This window comes from Corythoichthys intestinalis, chromosome 1 (assembly GCF_030265065.1).
Source record: "Corythoichthys intestinalis isolate RoL2023-P3 chromosome 1, ASM3026506v1, whole genome shotgun sequence".
Classification (NCBI taxonomy): Eukaryota; Metazoa; Chordata; class Actinopteri; order Syngnathiformes; family Syngnathidae; genus Corythoichthys; species Corythoichthys intestinalis.
In genome coordinates, this window is record NC_080395.1 from 69,291,767 (window position 1) to 69,310,496 (window position 18,730).

Below are 18,730 nucleotides of genomic sequence, written 5' to 3' on the forward strand. Positions count from 1 at the left end.
GTTTCTTTTGATATTGCAAGACAAAGTTAATTTTGATGCAATATAAGTGTGTGTTTGAGTATATAATAATAAAATGTGCATATCAGATCAAAGTCGTACGTGCACTGTGGGTATCCCAGGCAGGAATTTATAATTTGTGGTGTTGTTCTTTCTATATGAAGATTAGGGATGTAGCACATATTCAGCTATGGTATTCTTTCTATTGTCATACATATAGATTTCCATTATTATTTATTGCTGTATATATTTTTATTTTATACTTTATTATTTTCATAAATACTGACTTTTTTTCATGTACATTTATAGTGACAATGAAAGTAAAGTGAAATGAAAATGGAAGGGTGGAAAGAGGACCGACACCCCATGGAAGTGTGAGCTGTGTGATGTAGCCCTGTGTCTAATTCCAGGACGAAACTGCTTTTCCGAGTGGCAAGCCTGACAAAAATTTAACTTGTTTATTGTAAATATTTTTGAAAATACTTTTTTTTCCCAATGTTATATATATATATATTTTTTTTTTCCCCACAATCAGTCTTCTCAATTTGTGTATATAAATGTGTGTTCAAGAAGCTTGATTGTGTACATAGTTTTCATCAGGTGATGGGCCGCAATACCTAAACTCATAAAGAGATGGCCTCTAAACACTTTTTGTGTTAGATGGTATATATTTTTTCACTGTTCTTCACTGTTTGGTCTGCTGTATATAACCTGTTTTGACTAGAGCATGTATAAAGGCAAAAAACGCCTATGGCTATACCTGTTGTTTATGTTGAATTGTCAAATATAAGACTATTTATTCTAAATTTTTTTGGTTGAATGTTCATCCTAACATGTTGAATAAATATTACAAAGTTTCAAAACGGTTCGTTACGCATGTTTGGTTGTCAATTGGACATCAATATTAAAAATTTTGACAAAACGATTTTGGAATTTTTGGTCTTTTTGGATCCAAAATGATGATTTATAATTAATTAGTGAAGGAAACAACAGTTTGGACATGAAGTTCAAGGTGTCACAAAAAAAGGGACCAAACCAGGCCATCGTAAACAATTCTTTCTTTGAAATATAAAGGCAACTTCAAAGGCATGCAAAATCAGACAAAATAGGCCCAGACCTTAAAGGGTTAAATCCTTTTATTTTATTTAGTTTTAATTGAGAATTGGGTAAATATTTTATTGGATGTGTGCCATGTGACAGTTTATTGATGTTTTATGTTGTTGCGCTGTTGTAAGCAGGTCCTCAGGTTGAGGAGCCGAGGACATTGGACCACAAGACTTTACTGTTTGATTTGTAAAGTACATCCAAACTAAACGAAGTGGATGCAGATTGACTGGCTTGGTGTTTTGTGTCCTTTGTTTTAAAAGTGAGAATCGATAAGAGAATCGATATGGAACTGGATCGTTTAACAGAATCGAAAATAGTATCGGAATCTGAAAAATCGTATCAATTCCCATCCCTAGTGCTGAGTGATCATCACACACTAAATGTAACTCATAGCGTTAGCATTGCATTCACATTTCCGTGAGCAATTGGCTATTGTTAACGGCGAGGGTCTTCTGAAGACAACTTTTTTTTACTTACAGTTCGTGGCGTCCAGGTGGGTATAGTTAATTGAAAATAATGTTCAGTTATCCTGCTGAGTGTATTGTCACGCGATACATTTGTAAATGCTTGTAGATGCTAAAATATGTGCTTGTCTGTCAATGTTCATTTAAAATAGTTGTTTTATAGGTTTTCATTTATTTTTTGAGTCAAACTTTTGAATTTTACAGAAAAAAAATATTGAGTCAGCTAAAACTAGATGAAATTAGTCTGAGTTTTCGTCAACAAAAACTAGACGAGACATTTTGAAAAATATTACATAAATATGACAATAAATATTATCGTTTAAAAGACTAAGACAAAGACGGAATTACAAGGGGTGGCAAAAAAACAACACTGGTTGCTAAGTATAAATGTCAAATCAGTAACTGTTTAGCTGTCAAAGCTGATGTACTTTTGAGGTGTTTGTTATGCAACAGTCACAATGATTCAAACCACAAATTGTGTACAGTATTTTTCGGACTATAAGTCGCAGTTTTTTTTCATAGTTTGGCTGGGGGTGCGACTCATACTCAGGAGCGACTTATGTGTGAAATTATTAACACATTATAATATCATTTCACATGTTATTTTGGTGTTTTGGAGTGACACTGATGGTTTGGTAAACTTGTTAGCATGTTCTTTATGCAATAGTTATCTGAATAACTCTTAATAGCTATGGCCACGTTCGTGTTCTGCCTTTGGCAATGTGTCTTCAATTGTACTATGGACTTTTTTATAATGAAATGTATGCTTTTAGTTTGTAGTGCTTTCATACCCACGTGGGGGCGCACTCGCACTTGTTTATGTGAAGAAGAGCGCTCACAAGCCAGAAGAAGATGGACAGCTACGCAGTAGGCCTGAACGATATTGGAAAAAACTATTGCTGCGATTTTTTGGGGGTTTGCGATATATTGCGATATTAAATTAAAAAAAATTTTTTTTTTAAAAGACATTTTTACTAGATGACTTGAATAGCTGTTTGGATGACTCATCATAACCACAGTGTACAGTATTCCATTGTTTTTCGCGGTTAATATGGACCAGTACCCGCCGCGATAAGTGAAGAACCGTGAAGTAGCGCATAGCCCCCCCCCCCCATTTTTGTGTGTGCGTGTGTGTGCTCAATGTATTTATTCAGATCTAGCACTGGAAAGAGATACAAATAAGAGATGTTTTTGTCACTTTTTTTCCCCCAAAGTATGATTATTAAAAATGTATATATATCTATATTTTAATAAATGCTTTTTAAGCACTTCAAATGTAATATTTATGATTAGTTTTAAACATAACTGTATAGCTAGGACCAACCGTGGCGTCCTGGTGAGGACAGTATATTCGCATTTCGTTGTTCATGCATCATGTAACATCATACTGTACACTTATTCAGCATGTTGTTCTTTATTTGTATTTTTATATTAAATTGCCTTTAAAGATGACATATTTGTTCTATGTGTTGGAATTTATCAAGTACATTTTCCCAAAAATGCGACTTATACTCCGGTGCGACTTATATACGTTTTTTTCTCTTCATTAGGCATTTTATGGCTGGTGCGACTTATACTCAGGTGCGACCTGTAGTCCGAAAAATACGGTATATTGTATATGCAAAGGTTTTAGACATACTGTAGCACAAATTAAATATTTAAAAACACAATGTGACACGAGGCTTCTTTGGGGTGGCAGGAGACATCAATTGATTCGTAACATTCAAATTATGAAAGCACATGTTTGACTGAGAGAGAACATGTTGGTGCTCTTGGTTTCTGCGGGGGTGACTAGCCACTTTCCCTTTCTAAAGACCTCCCCATTGGAGCCAGTTCCACACATATTAGTCCTTCTCAAAAAATTAGCATATTGTGATAAAGTTCATCATTTTCTGTAATGTACTGATAAACATTAGACTTTCATATAGTTTAGATTCATTACACACAACAGAAGTAGTTCAAGCCTTTTATTGTTTTAATATTGATGATTTTGGCAAAAAAAAAAATCAAGAAAAAACAAAAATCCCCATCTCAAAAAATTAGCATATCATGAAAATTTACTCTAACCCAATTATCTGAATCAACGAATTAACTCAAAACCCAAGCAAAAGATTCCTGAGGCTTTTCAAAAACTCCCAGCCTGGTTCATTACTCAAAACCGTAATCATGGGCAAGACTTCCGACCTGACTGCTGTCCAGAAGGCCATCATTGACACCCTCAAGCAAGAGGCGAAGACACAGATAGAAATTTCTGAGCGAATACGCTGTTCCCAGAGTGCTGCATCAAGGCACCTCAGTGGGAAGTCTGTGGGAAGGAAAAAGTGTGGCAGGAAACGCAGCACAATCAGAAGAGGTGAACGCACCCTGAGAAAAGATTGTGGAGAACAGCAGATTCCAGACCTATGGGGGACCTGCAGTAACAGTGAACTGAGTCTGGAGTAGAAACATCCAGAGCCACCGTGCACAGGTGTGTGCTGGAAATGGCAGAAGCGCCTGACCTGGGCCTGATAAACTTTGGATCAGGTGTATACTAATGTAGCAGATGCATACAGAACTCAGGCCTACCCCCACCTGGGTCTGTCAGACCACCTCTCTCTCCTGCTGCACCTAAGGTATACACCCAAAATCAGGAGTGCTGAGACCACTGTCAGTACAGTAAGAATCTGGCCCGTAGAAGCTATTCCTATGGTACAGGACTGTTTCCACCCCACAGACTGGAACGTATTCAGAGAGCAGGGCACTGTCACTCGAGAGACTTTGGACAACTACACCTCCACTGTTCTGGAATACATATGCTTCTGTTTGGACAATGTGACATCATGGAGCCAACACCGCGTGTTTCCTAACACACCACCTTGGATGACATACGGAGTTCAACAGTTCATCCGAGCTAGGAATAGCCCTTTTAGGTCTGGAGATCAGGAGGCGTACAGCAGAGCCAGGGCTGCCCTCAGGAAAGGGATCAACATCGCCAAGCAGCACCACAGGAGGCACATCGAAGCCAGGTTTGCCGACTCAGCAAATCCCAGGCAAGTCTGGGAGGGCATCCGGGCCATAATGGGCTATGAAAAGAACACACCACCTCTCCCAGCCAGTCCCACCTTGGCTGAGGACTTAAATGCTTTTTATGCCCGCTTCAATAAGGAAAACAAGGTTTAAGGTTCAACCCCCCCTCCCCTCCACAGGTCCTGCTCCAGTCCTGACCGAGCTCTACACTCTGTTCACCCACGACTGCTCTGCCTCCTCCCCCTCCAACCTCATCGTCAAGTTCGCGGATGACACCACTGCTCTTGGTCTTATCTCCAACAACAATGAGACGGAATACATGAAAGAGGTGCAACATCTGGCGTCATGGTGTAGGACCAACAACCTGGTTCTAAGCATTAAAAAGACCAAATAAATCATTGTGGACTTCCGTAAGTGCAAACCAAAACACCATAGCCCTCTCACCATTGGCTCGGAGGTGGTGGAGAGGGTCAGCAGTTTTAAGTTCCTGGGGGTGACCATGGCAGAGGACCTATCCTGGAACAATCACTTTGTCTCAGTAGTTGGTAAGGCGCAACAGCGCCTCTTCTACCTGAGGAAGCTGAGGAGCTACAACATCCCCATACCGCTGCTGGTGAACTTCACGTATGCATTTCTAGCTTGGCACGCAGGCTCCACCAAAGCAGACCAGCAGGCACTCCAGCGTATGGTAAAAACAGCAGGGAAAATCACTGGGACCCTCCTCCCAGATATAAGCAACACATACAACACACGCTGTCTTAACCGAGTGCAGAACATCCTGCGGGATAAATACCACCCTGCCTATTGTCTGTTCCTCCTTCTACCCTCAGGTAGAAGGTACAGTTCAATGAGCAGCCGTACTAAAAGACTTGCAAACAGTCTGTACCCTCAGGCAATAAGACTGCTTAATTCACAAGTACACTGAAATTGATTGGTAATGTGGTCATTAGTATGCACTTGACACTGTGTGTGTATTGGGGGGGGGGGCGTGAATGGTTATGTAAATTTGTCAATATTTATTATTATTTATGGTGGGATTGTGGGGGCACTGGGGACACTACCTTAATCTTGCTCTGCACCAAGCACTTTAATGGGAACCAACTTGTAGTATTGTTGGAACTCCAATCTGAATTTCGTTGTTATCTTGACAATGACAAATAAACTCTGAATCTACAGAGGAGCAGCACTGGACTGCTGCTCAGTGGTCCAAAGTACTTTTTTCAGATGAAAGCAAATTTTACATGTCATACGGAAAAAAATCAAGGTGCCAGAGTTCGGAGGAAGACTGGGGAGAAGGAAATGCCAAAAGGCCTGAAGTCCAGTGTCAAGTACCCACAGTCAGTGATGGTCTGGGGTGCCATGTCAGCTGCTGGTGTTGGTCTACTGTGTTTTATCAAGGACATGGTCAATGCAGCTAGCTATCAGGAGATTTTGGAGCACTTCATGCTTCCATCTGCTGAAAAGCTTTATGGAGATGAAGATTTCATTTTTCAGCACGACCTGGCACCTGCTCACAGTGCCAAAACCACTGGTAAATGGTTTACTGACCATGGCATTACTGTGCTCAATTGGCCTGCAAACTCCCCTGACCTGAACCCCATAGAGAATCTGTGGGAAATTGATAAGAGGAAGTTGAGAGACACCAGACCCAACACGGTGGATGAGCTTAAGGCTGCTATCGAAGCATCCTGGGCCTCCAATTACCTCAGCAGTACCACAGGCTGATTGCCCCAATGCCACGCCGCATTGAAGCTGTCATTTCTGCAAAAGGATTCCCGACCAAGTATTGAGTGCATAGCTGATATAATTAATTGAAGGTTGACTTTTTTGTATTAAGAAACACTTTTTTGTTTTGGTCGGATGAAATATGCTGTTTTTTCTTGACTTTTTTGCCAAAATCATCAATATTAAAACAATAAAAAGCTTGAACTACTTCAGTTGTGTGTAATGAATGTAAAATATATGAAAGTCTAATGTTTATCAGTACACTACAGAAAATAATCAACTTTACCACAATATGCTAATTTTTTGAGAAGGACTAGTACTGTTAGTCTAGCCTTCTCGGGTCTTCAACTGTCTACTCACTGCTGCTGTCTGGGCTCAGGTCCAGCTGCAGTGATGTTATGTGTCTGTACCAACGCAGAGCGTGGACATGTTGTGGGTCTGGGGGCTTGTAGAGAATCTTAAATGCTTTCTGGTCAGCCTGTGAAGGGCTGAAGCCAGCCAGGTAGCTGCGAGTGCTTAGGTAGTCATTCAGTGCTGCTGCCAGTGCAGCATCCTCTTTTATTTGGAGCAAGAAGTCATACTCAAAGGCTGCAAAATAGGGGGAAAAAAGCAGATAAGACGAGGTTGCACTAGCCTGGAAACAAGCAGTAACACCTCTTCAGGTTGCTATTTATTTTGTACTTTAATAAGAGCTGCTTTTTAATTTCAGCCAATAGAATAAACTTTAACATTCAAATTCTGTGGGGAAAAAAAAGCATTTTTGTTTGTCCTGTTGTACCGAATCTGTACCAAATCATGACCCCCGTACTGAGGTACAGTGGTATGTAAAAGTATCTAAACCTTTTGGAATTTCTCATAATTCTGCATAAAATCACCATCAAATGTGATTTGATCTTTGTCAAAATCACACAGATAAAAAAAAAACTGTCTGCTTTAACTAAAACCATCCGGCAAGCCGGAGATGGTCTGCAGTCAATCGGGAGCACTGACGCGGCCGAAATACGTTGAACAATAGGATATAATGGGAAAGATTGGCTCAGGCACTATTTTTTGCCGGACCAGGAACGAAGATGCATTTTTATTTATCGTGCGATAAATTGAATTATTGGAAATTGCGACACGCTTACTTCAAGCCATGATGTACATCACAATGCTTCTCATCGAGACAATCCTTAACAGGTGGGTGTTTTATAGTGGGCAGGGCAGCTTTAAACCACTCATCAGTGATTGGGCACACAGCTGACTTAAACTTTTTGGTAAAAATTGGTTTCAATTCCTTTATAAGTCTGCTTAGGCAGAGGGTTCACTTACTTATTTTCCCCCCCTTGTCATTGTTTGCATGCTATCCTCATGAAAATACGAAGACCTATAACTGTTTGGGTGCTTTTAGTTAAAGCAGACTTTTCTTTCACCCATGTGATTTTGACAAAGATCACATCACATTTGATGATTTTATGCAGAAATGTTAGAAATTCCAAAAGGTTCAGATACTTTTTTTATACCACTGTATGTACCAAACTGTGAATTATCTGGATGCTTGTTTTTAAAAACACACAAAAAAAAAGCCAAAAAATCTTGCAGATGAACCGTTTGCTGTGGCCATCCATGAATGATGGTTCAAGAATGAAAGCAAGAAAGAAGACACGGAAATTGCCAAAATATGAACATACGCTATCGTTCAAAAGTTTGAACGGTAGTGTATGAAAGTCACGTTCAAAAGTTTGGGGTCACTCGACTTTCTAGAAAGAAATTCCAGTTACAGTTTTGTCAACTTACGCTCAGAAGAGCAAAAATGACCAGAACTATTAATAATTTTCATTTCAAAATGAGACGTTTTAAATTGATAAATGAAAACAGATGGACTACCAATGATCACAGAAAATGTGAGATATTTGCAGAGGTGGGTAGTAACATTACATTTACTTGAATAACTTTTTGAGAAAAATGTACTTCTTAAAGTAATTTTACTTCTACTTTTACTTCTCTTTAATTCTTTTTACTTCTATTTGAGTAGGTTTATGAAGAAGAAACGCTACTCTTACTCCGCTTCTTTGAGATACACTAGAGTCGTTGCATGTTTTCCTCTTTATTGTACATATTGGCTTTATTTTCGCCAGAGATGCAGACAGTGGCTGTCTCAATTTCACCAATGAAACATTGCAACAATGATGTATGGTATGACTCCATTATTCCCATTAGAGGTTTCAATGGTTTTTCTCCACTAGCGGCCACTGATGCTCTTTGGACGGGGGATGTTTTTAATTGTGTTGTTCTCGACTGAATTCAATGTTTTTTGTGTCATCTTTCTGGCCTAATATTAGGCATGAAAATGGGTAAGGAGTTAAAAAGGTGAGAAGGGTGTGGAGGAAATATGTTCCAGTAGACTGTACAACTAGGCCTGTCCCAAACGACTAACTTTCTCCCGATTAGTCAGCAGACTATTTTTACGATTAGTCGACTAATCTAATAATTCTTTTTTTCCCTAATATAGCAATGACATTTTTGATGATGCTTATTCATTCACAAAAACATTTTGGAACTCTTAAATTCTTTATTAAAGTACAAATAAACATGTAAATAACAACAATAAATCACAAATAAACAATGAGGTCAAATGCTGATAGCATTAACTAGTCCAAAAGAATGGAATGTAAACAGATTCAGAACACTTGACTTCGCCTTTCCACCATGATTCAAAACAGTTCTTTAAAAAATATCTAGCATTAATATAATAGTATACTACTATATATATATAATAGTATTATAGTAATTCCCAATCAGATTTTTTATAAAGGGTGTCATTTTAAAGTTTTAAACTCTTTTTGTCATTGCATGTGGTGTCATTAATCAATTTTTTTCCTTTTTTTCGTTTGCAAAAGCTGTTAACCAGCAATTTTTCATGTTCGAAATGTGACCTTTTAAGCGCAAGTTTGGTTTTGGAGAAGACTGCCTCAATGTACAAAACTGTTCAAAAGTTTGGGGTCACTTAGAAATTTCCTCCTTTTTGAAAGAAAAGCACAGTTTTTTCAATGGAAATAACATTAAACTAATCAGAAAAACACTCTACACATTATTAATGTGGTAAATGACTATTCTAGCAGGAAACGTCCGGTTTTAATGCAATATCCACGTAGTTTTGTAAAGAGGCCCATTTACAGAAAACATCACTCCAGTGCTCTAATGGTACATTGTGCTTGCTAGCAACCTTAGAAGAATAATAGATGACTAGAAAACCTTGTGCAATTATGTTGGCACAGCTCAAAACAGTTTATGTGGTTAGAGAAGCTATAAAACTGATCTTCCTTTGAGCAAGTTGGGTATCTGGAGCATCACCTTTGTGGATTAAAATGACAACTTTCACGTGAAACTTGACAATCTGTTCTTAAAAATGAAGGCTATTCCAAATGAGAAATTGCCAAGAAATTGAAGATTTCGCATAAGGCTGAGTACCACTCCCTTTAGAGAGCAGCACAAACAAGATCTAACCAGAGTAGAAAGAGAAGCGGGAGGTCCAGCTGCATAACTGAGCAAGAAGACAAGTACATAACAGTCTCTAGTTTGAGAAATAGATGCCTTGCAGGTCCTCATTTAGTAGCTTCATTAAATAGTACCCGTAAAACGCCAGTGTCAATGTCGACAGTCAAGAGAGGACTCCGGGATGCTGGCTTTCAGGGCAGTGTGGCAAAAAAAAAAAAAAAAATCAAGTTGCCCGAATCATGTTTGTATCGAGACTGTCCGATATCCACACTGTTAGTGCATTTTCCATTTTCACAATCGTCTTGTTGCGAGGAGTCACGACTTGCTTAGTGTCCCTGGAAAACGACATTGAGGCGGTCTTTCGGATTTTCGCCTCGTCTTTTTTCATGTAACGAACGGTTGATTCATTTAGTCCGTAATGGCGTGCAACAGACACATAGCTGTGGCCAACTTTAAGCATGTCTAATAATTGAACTTTCTCGTGCACCGTCATCATTTTTCTTTTCTTCTTGCGTTCGCTACAGGATTGAGCAGGCGGAGGACGCTTTGGAGCCATTTTCCTTCGATAGCAGCAAGGTTAAACATCTCGGCCAATCAGCTTGCAATATTCCCGAGTCATGCTGGCCAGCGAATCAGAGCGGTGGAATATGAGTTGGCCGTGCTCTCCTTGCCTTTTGTTAGGGAACGGGCAGATTTTGCACCTTATTTTCTCCATTATTTAAAATTTTTATGCATGTACTGTATATATATATTTTTTTGACTGAAAAAAAACCTGCGATAGACTGAAACCGCGAAATTCGAAGCGCGAAGTAACGAGGGATCACTGTACTCCCATTTTGATCATTCACATACCTTGTTTATTATGACAAAACAGTGAACAGGAAAGGGTTATGGGGGAACAGAAGAAAAGAAACGAGAAGAAAGAAAAACAAACAACAACAAGAAATACATTCAACGTCTACACTAACTACTAACATGTTGGTGCTATCGTCAGCTAGATGTATTTCCGGTTGACACCATGTGGGAGGCCTGCTGACCAGGGGAAGAAGGGGACGGTGTTGGGGGAGTCAATACGCTACGTGATTGAAAGGGGAAGAGTGTACATGAATCAGCTCTGTTATCTAGAACCTAGAACTCAGTAATCGTCTGAATCCCTCATGAGTGTAAGCCCGTTGGCGACCGACCCTATGACCCCCCCCCCCGCCCCCCCGCAAATCCCGGCACCGGGACCCCCCACCCAAGCGCGCCCCATCACATCAAACCGCACGCGAGCCCCACCAAGCGCGCGACAGCCACGCAGACAAGGGGTGACGCCACGCAGGCGCCAACCCAAGGCCACGGCCCCCACCCAGCCAGCTCGGGAGGTGTTCAGTGCAGTACATCCCTCCTCCTGCAGCCCAGCAAATAAGCCCCCCCCCCACGGGGTTCCAGGGTGGTCCCCCGGGCCACCCGCGAACCCATCAACCGGCCTTCAGGGATGGCGAGAGGGGGACGCACCACCAAAAAGTTACTGTCAATAATTATTATGTTTGCACATTGTCATTAAGCTTGGTACTACTAATTGCACGTTTTCTTTGTTGTCCATCAGTGTTTTACAGTTACAAAATGTACTGTCAATAGTTATTGTTTGCACCTTAATTACAGATCTTCAATTATTTAGTGTACATGTGTAAACATTGTACCTGCATCTTTTTTTTTTTTTTGGGGGGGGGGTTACTTTAAGTCAAGAAAATATTTTGTTAATTTATTTTTATTTAATCAGAATGTGCATTGTACTTTTGTCCGGTCAAAAGAAGCCACCTTTACCACCTTCGACCTGCCTAGTACTTGACCAACATTAATAATTGGCCCCGTACTTGTATGAAAAAAATAATTGTGGACCTTCAAGATTTGTATTTGAGGACCCCTGCACTATAGAATTAAAAGTCAGACATACAAAAAATAAGGAAACACGTACTGTATATATTAAACATTGTGAAACGTTAGCATTGCTACATTGAGTTTAAAGGGGAAAAAATGTACTACTACTTTAGCCTGCTATAAAACATTGACAATCACCTACAAAACGCAAATTTGCAGTTAAGAGGTGACACTTCAAACATGAAAACTTGTTGGTTTACAGCATTTGCAAATGATGCGAAAAAGAAAAAAAAATCTGACTGACACCACATGCATGACCATGACGAAAACTGAAGACAAGTGCACTTTGTTTTTTTTTTTTTTTTTTTTTTTTAACTGAGTGTAAAACTTACGGTTAGTGGTTAAGCGAGAATACTTTCGGTGAACATTTCAAAATAAAAGCACGTCATGTTCAACATGTGAATAAAGATTTCTGGAATTACGCTCACATGCTTCATACTCTACACTAAGAATAGCTTTAAAGACCAAATGTGAAGTAAGGTTGGCCAACCATGTTTTTGAATAATATCGATGGCTAAACAAATATAAGCATATTTTCGTGATTTTTTTTTAACGCAACCCTTCCAGATTCTTTGTTTAACCCATAGCAACGCCCTTGACAACGAAAATGCTTTTCTTCGACAATCTTCGGAAATTACGTCACACCGAGAACTGTGAGGGAAGTCCGCCTTACACACAGTATTTTTGCATTGCTTCTCGGTAAGATGCCACGTCGGTGTTTGGCGATGTATTGTTCTCAATCTAAAGAAAAGTTGTATGAGTGGCTGAAGGATAGCAGGGCACGTAAATAGACATCTTTTGTTCACACTAAGCGAATGAATTTCACGCCATCATCGAGTCGTGTTCTCTGCTACAAAGACTTCGAAGATGCCTGCTTCCTCAACCGGTCTGCTTATGATCAAGGATTTGCCAAAAAGTAAGTGTGATTTTTGGATAGATGTCTGATGACTTTGTCAAAGCAGAGCTGCCAACTGTTGTGGAATGAACAGTAGAAGCTAGCGACGTTAGCCGAAAGCTAACTTGTGGCAATCCCCGATCATAGTTGTTGTGTTCGCTAGGTTAAGCGTGTTTAAATTGTGCGTCATCTACGATCCTGTCCGAAAGGGTTAATCCACTGTCAATTGGGAAAGGGGTGTGGATGTGCATATAAGCGGGTCGGCGTCGCGGTAATTCACGACCACGTTGCCGTAAGAGACACACAACGCCGGTGAGTTTGTGTACATTTATTTGTATTTGTATTATGTATTTCCACCTTAATGCTTCAAGAATTGCATTGCTTTTGGACGGTTCAGCGTTTCTTTCACGGTGATCGCATGATAGCCTTCTAGTTTGTGTTTTACGAGAGCCGCTGACAGGTGACAGTTGACAACTAGCATGTTGGTTTAGAGTAGCCATTGAGTCAATCTCGCAGCGAATCAGCGAGCGCCGCAGATCATGCAGTGAATCATGGGAAATGTAGTCTCGGGACAACACTGAAGTGGTGCTTTGTAATCTGTTTGCTTGTGTGAAAAAAATACATTTCCTCACGGCATTAGACGCCACTTCTACAGGCTCTATCTATCACTCCCCACAGCCTGCCGAGAGCCCCAAGCTGTGTTCGTACTGTTGGCTCCATGTGTTAATAAAGAAACAAAGTTGTCAGAACTTCGTGTGTTCGATACCTTTGTCAACAAAAAGCTCATAACAAGACACTATGCACGAGCCGTTTAAGCTGGCACTGGAGAGCTGTGAGTAGTAGGAGGCGAGGGGGAGATGAGATGAGCGAGAAGCAAAACTTTGCGGTCGAATGTGGCGGCAGTCCGCTATTATTTTTTTTTTCTTATTGTTACCACCATTAAGTGGAGAAAGCCATCAACGACTCATCTCCTTCTTTCCCGCCAACGTTTTTATATTATTATTTTATATGCACGAGAGCTGCCGGATCTGCCAAAATGAACATGAAGTCTGATTATTTTTTTTTTTTAACAATGTCATCAGATAGACAGAAACATAAAATTATGTGCAAATGCCTGCATCTTCAAATCATGAAAATAATAACAGCCTATATCTTACCAATCTTGTAATCTCGATGGGTCTTGTCTCCATTCCATGTCAGGTAGTCGAGGCACATTGTTTGCCTCCTCATTAGCGTCTGGCTAATACATGTTAGGTCCAACATAAAATTCCAACCTCCTCTTCTTTCTCCAACTCTTCAAAAACTTGGATTTCCTCCCTTGCGCTCGATTTATCGCTTATATCGCTGTTTGAATCATTGTTTGAAGGGCTTTGTATGGCGGCCGTCTGGAGCGCTGCCATCGCTGTTCTCGGTGTGACGTATCACTTCCGGGTTCGTCCACTTTCAGGCTCAAACTTCGGAAACGCGAATATTTTGTCAAATATACAACATATAAATTATGTTTTTCATGCTTTATTTGTTGGACAATGTTTAATTACTTTAATTGTGATCCTATTTGGCATGTTATGAAATTACTTCACATTTGGTCTTTAAAATGACATCCATTATAAAAAATCTGATTGGGAATGAATAATTTGGCTACAAATTTGACATGCGCACTTTGCAGGACAAGATGACAGTCATTTTGGATAAACTGAACACTTTTTATGGGCTCTATGTGGCAGAGAACAAAAATGGTTTCGCACCCATTTCTTGTTCCGCACTTAACTAGTTTGCTATGTGTTTGTTTTTTTTCTAAATATTTTTAATATAGTTTGTTTTATTTAAGAATAACTATTGCATTTGAATGGATAATGGATGTATTGTCACTACATTAGTGGTTGAATCAGTTAAAAAAATAATAAATAATAATAATATCGTATATGGACAATAATTTATGAGAAAACATATCGCCTACTAAAATTTGTTACCGTGACAGGTCTAAAAAGCATAACAATTTAGGGCTGCAGCTATCGATTATTAAGTAGTCGATTAATCAATGAACTAGTTTTAATAATCGGATAAGGAACATGAAAAATTAAAATACCTGAGCTGAGCCTTAAACGGTATAAATAAATAATCAAGGATCTATGTACAACAAAAGAACATTTGGCTAACTTACTTAGCTAAACTCCGCTAGCTTAAATGCTTTTTTTTTTTTTTAGCAATGCTCTTAACAAATGGTTCAGACACATACTCCCACAAAAAAAAAACGGATAAATGTACCTATAAAATAAGTTGCGAATGCATTAAAAAAAAAAAAAAAACATTAGCTCAAACAAAAACTTATGCTTATGGTGGTCTTAACATGGAGCAGCTGGATTCAGCCATGTGAAATGAAGCAGACTAGAGGGCAGTGTATCTGCCAAAATCATTAAAACTAAATGCAAACACTTTCAACATAAACCATTACAACGCCACTTTAATTAAACGAATACACGAAGCAGCAAAACAATTAGAATCTCCTGTAATTTTCGGACTACAAGCCACTACTTTTTTTCCTTCATTTTGGATCCTGCGGCGTGTGCAATGATGCGGCCAATTTGTGCATTTTTCTGACATCCGCCCGGGGCGCTCGAGTATGGAATGTGGGAGTGAGACAAGTGGAATATAAGTGTCGAGGAAGACGCTTGTTTGCATTGTGACCGGTGGTCTAACTTTGTACGTTGTGCATGAATAGAAGTGGGGGACCCTCATCTTTGTGCATGAGTAGAATTGGCAGATCTGCATCATGGAGAACGCTAGAAAAAATTAAATTGGCCATCCGAGTTGTATGGGAAGTTTTGACGACTCGCGGCAAGAGATCGTTTGCCAAGACTCGCCTCATGCGAAGAGCAGCTGTTGCACAGGTATGCCGGGGGAGCCTGACAGCATGAAGCAGTGTGAAAGAAGTCCGCCACCAGCAACGGGTTTCGAGGGGCCAGTCTGCTGTGTGATGAAGAGGACAGCACGGGCTCAGGAGTGCATTTGCCTCATTATGGGAGACATTGAAGGCGACGGCGAAGGAGAGACTGAGTAGGTGCGTGGCGAAGTGTATCTGAGCGTCTTCATATCCGACACTGAGGGTGAAGACTTCCATGGCTTGAGTGCACAGGAGGAAGATAAGATTGCTAACAAAGACTTTTATGTTTTTAATAACCAGCCCAATTTGTGCTGTACCTCCGTGCTGATACTATGTAACTTCCAGGCCGCTGCTTTATAACTGTTTGCTGGCGCTGTTTGGAATGAAAAGTTAAGGTGTGTTATTAAAATTTTGAAAACTATGTGTATTTCTTTGACAATATCTCATGTTACTAAGTGGGCACACGCGGCCTATAGCCAGGAGAGGCTTTTGTATGTACAAAATGGTTTTTCCTTTAAAAATGTACTGGGTGAGGCTTGTAATCAGGGGTGCCCAATAGTCCAGAAATTACGGTAATCGAATACTCGAGTTAATCGATTAATCATTGCAGCGCTATGACAATTATTTGGGGTTTTGGATTTTTTTTTTTACGTATACAAGTTATTTTATATGCTGAATTTGAATGAAACACACTGGTAACTGAAACACACCATATCAGCCTTTAACCAGAAGTAGTGTCAATTAAATAAAAAAATAAATAAATAAATAAATAAAATAAAAAAAACACACAAAAAAAACAATTTAAGACCCTATACCCTTGAAATTATAATAGCCTTCAATTGATAATACACAAAAAAAATTGGTTGAATTTAGGTTAATTCATCCAATTTTAATTGAAATACTGCTTCATTTATACTGGAGGTACAAATGGCACCCTATAAAAATGGATAGAAATTAAAGGTCTACATGCACCCCCCCCCCCCCCCCCTGCCACACACACACACACCAAAAAAAAAAAAACACGTTTTTCAATAAATAAATAAATAAATAAAAAAGCTCTAAAAAGGGTTGAAGGCCTCAACTTCTAAAGTGTCACCTTTTGTATATCTGACCACAGTAGTGACCACTGTTCTTGAAAGGGATACAAAGCAAATAACATTCCCGATGTTTGGTGCAAAACAGTTTCCATTTCTTCTATAAAATGTGAATACTTTAAAACAAATCATCAATTAAAAAAAATACCAACATGCAAGAATGAATGTTCGGCTTTTTCTAGTCATGTTTCTCGTGTCACAACTAACAACCAAGCAAGTAGGTCCACGTTTAGCGGTGTAACGGTTAAGATATTCTGTCATTTAAATTCAAATGAGCAGATATTCTTAGAGGGGGTTAAAAGAAAGGTAAAACAAAAAACAAAAAACTAAATACCTTGCTCTGCCGCAGTCGACATTATTTCGGCTGGATGCTGATGCAACAATAACGTGTCGTGTAGGAACGAGAGACCAGGAAGTAAATATTCGCTGTAGGAACTAATGTACGTCGAAGCCATAGCAGCGGGACTTAAATCGGGGTAGAACAATTTCTCCGGAACCACAAGTGGAGTAATTTGTGTACTTGTTTTTGTTTTCTAGTAACTCCAACATTTAGCAAATACCGGTATTTGAAGAGAAAAATGAATTACAGTATCAATACTGCTTGAAGAGCGCATTTATTTAGTGACTTTTTTTTTCAATCACAAACATACAAAACAGGCACAAAAATACGCAGTCCGAAAAAATATACAGAATAATTTTATTAATATATGTATATATGCATAGTTAAATTAACAAAAATAGGGACACATTGTACACACTGTTGGGATATCACAAGGTACTTCGATTTTCACATTAAAAAAAAAAAAAAGGCATCCGCACATCGCGTGGGTATGTTATAATTTTTTTCTGAATGGCTACATGTAAATTTTTTGGGTGAAAAAAAATGGATTGGCACGGATATCGTTTTAATAGATTAAAAAAGGGCAAAGTTCTTCTCAATTACGACAGTCCTAAGCAGTTGTACGCTTTTACTTCCGGGTTAAGGAACAGCTTAGTTACTGAACTAGAATTTTAGCGCCTCGCAGCGTATGAGCTGTGAACTGCATGTCATTTCTGATTTGTCGATGCATAATGTTAGAAATTTAAAGGCCTCAGGACCCCAGTGAGGGTCAAGGAAAAACAATACTATATAATTAACTTTTAGTCGTGTTTTTTACCTGATAGCAGAAATATACAAATAATTAAAAAATGGTTTAGAGACTCACAGTCCTGAAGTTGCAATTTGATCCAATATTCATTCCAGAAATAAAGTGATAACAAGTCCAGAGTTCTGGCTTCAGTAAAATCCTACAGCCAGTGTGCTCCCTACATACCTCAAAAGTGTGAATAAATTAGCATCTAATCACATAATGAGATGTGATATCATGATGAGGAGAGGTCATCTGCGCCCCCGTAGCAGTCACTGGTTCCTTTTTCTGGGAGCCATCATGACCTGTGATCCTTGCATTACCACTGCGTTAACCTAAAATTTATTGTCGTTTAAGTTTGTCGGGAGGCGAAAAGTACCAGATGCGTCTTGGAGAAGTACAGATTAGGAATTTGGACGTTCAGCTAAAGTACACTAAGAAACTAAAAAGTTCACTTTCTCAAGGAGCCAACGGGCAGGCATGTGACCAGATGTTACTATTCTGGTGAATGGACGTCTGCTTTATAAATGTGATCAAATGAGTTACTACGAGTTGATTAAGGTACAATTAAAGTTTACAATTAATAGGCTATGTAATACAAGTATGTGCGATTAAATAAGGCACTATTTCAAATTCAACAAAATAATTCCACAAATGACATACCATTAAAATGACATGCTTTAGATGCACTTTTTCTGTTGTTTTTGCATACTGTATTCTGGTTTATTTGCCTCTACTTTTGGCACCAAACTCAATAGAAATACCTCTCTTAGAATGCACTTTGAATTGGCTTTGGAAAATATTGTCAAAGTTGTTCTTCGACAGAGATTTCTATTAACAAACTTGTTGTTGTGGTTGTTTTTTTACCTTTGATAATAAATACTGTTTTTTGTTGTTGTTGTTGTTCTTTAGTTTATTGAAACAAAAATATAACTACTATTCCCATGATGCTTATCCGCCAAACAGATTTCACTACGTGTTGACTTATTTCTAGTTATCATACTAAAACATATAATAATAATAACAACAAATCCGAA

At 39.0% G+C, this 18,730-nt stretch overlaps 1 protein-coding gene across 2 annotated transcripts in view; it reads right to left on the bottom strand.

Annotated features, from left to right (window-relative positions):
* LOC130916917 (cysteine--tRNA ligase, cytoplasmic-like) overlaps positions 1–16,998 on the bottom strand; it is an 82,120-nt gene extending 65,122 nt beyond the window's left edge. Inside the window, exons 1-2 of one of the 2 annotated variants that reach the window (XM_057837958.1) lie at positions 16,901–16,990; positions 6,660–6,887 (exon numbers count right to left, since the gene is read on the bottom strand). In XM_057837958.1, coding sequence (XP_057693941.1) covers positions 6,660–6,887; positions 16,901–16,922 — 250 coding nt within the window. In that variant the 5' untranslated portion in view covers positions 16,923–16,990. Of the gene's footprint in view, positions 1–6,659; positions 6,888–16,900 lie in introns of both variants that reach the window. The other variant, XM_057837959.1, reaches the window with a different exon arrangement.
* Positions 16,999–18,730: the final 1,732 nt, after the last annotated feature.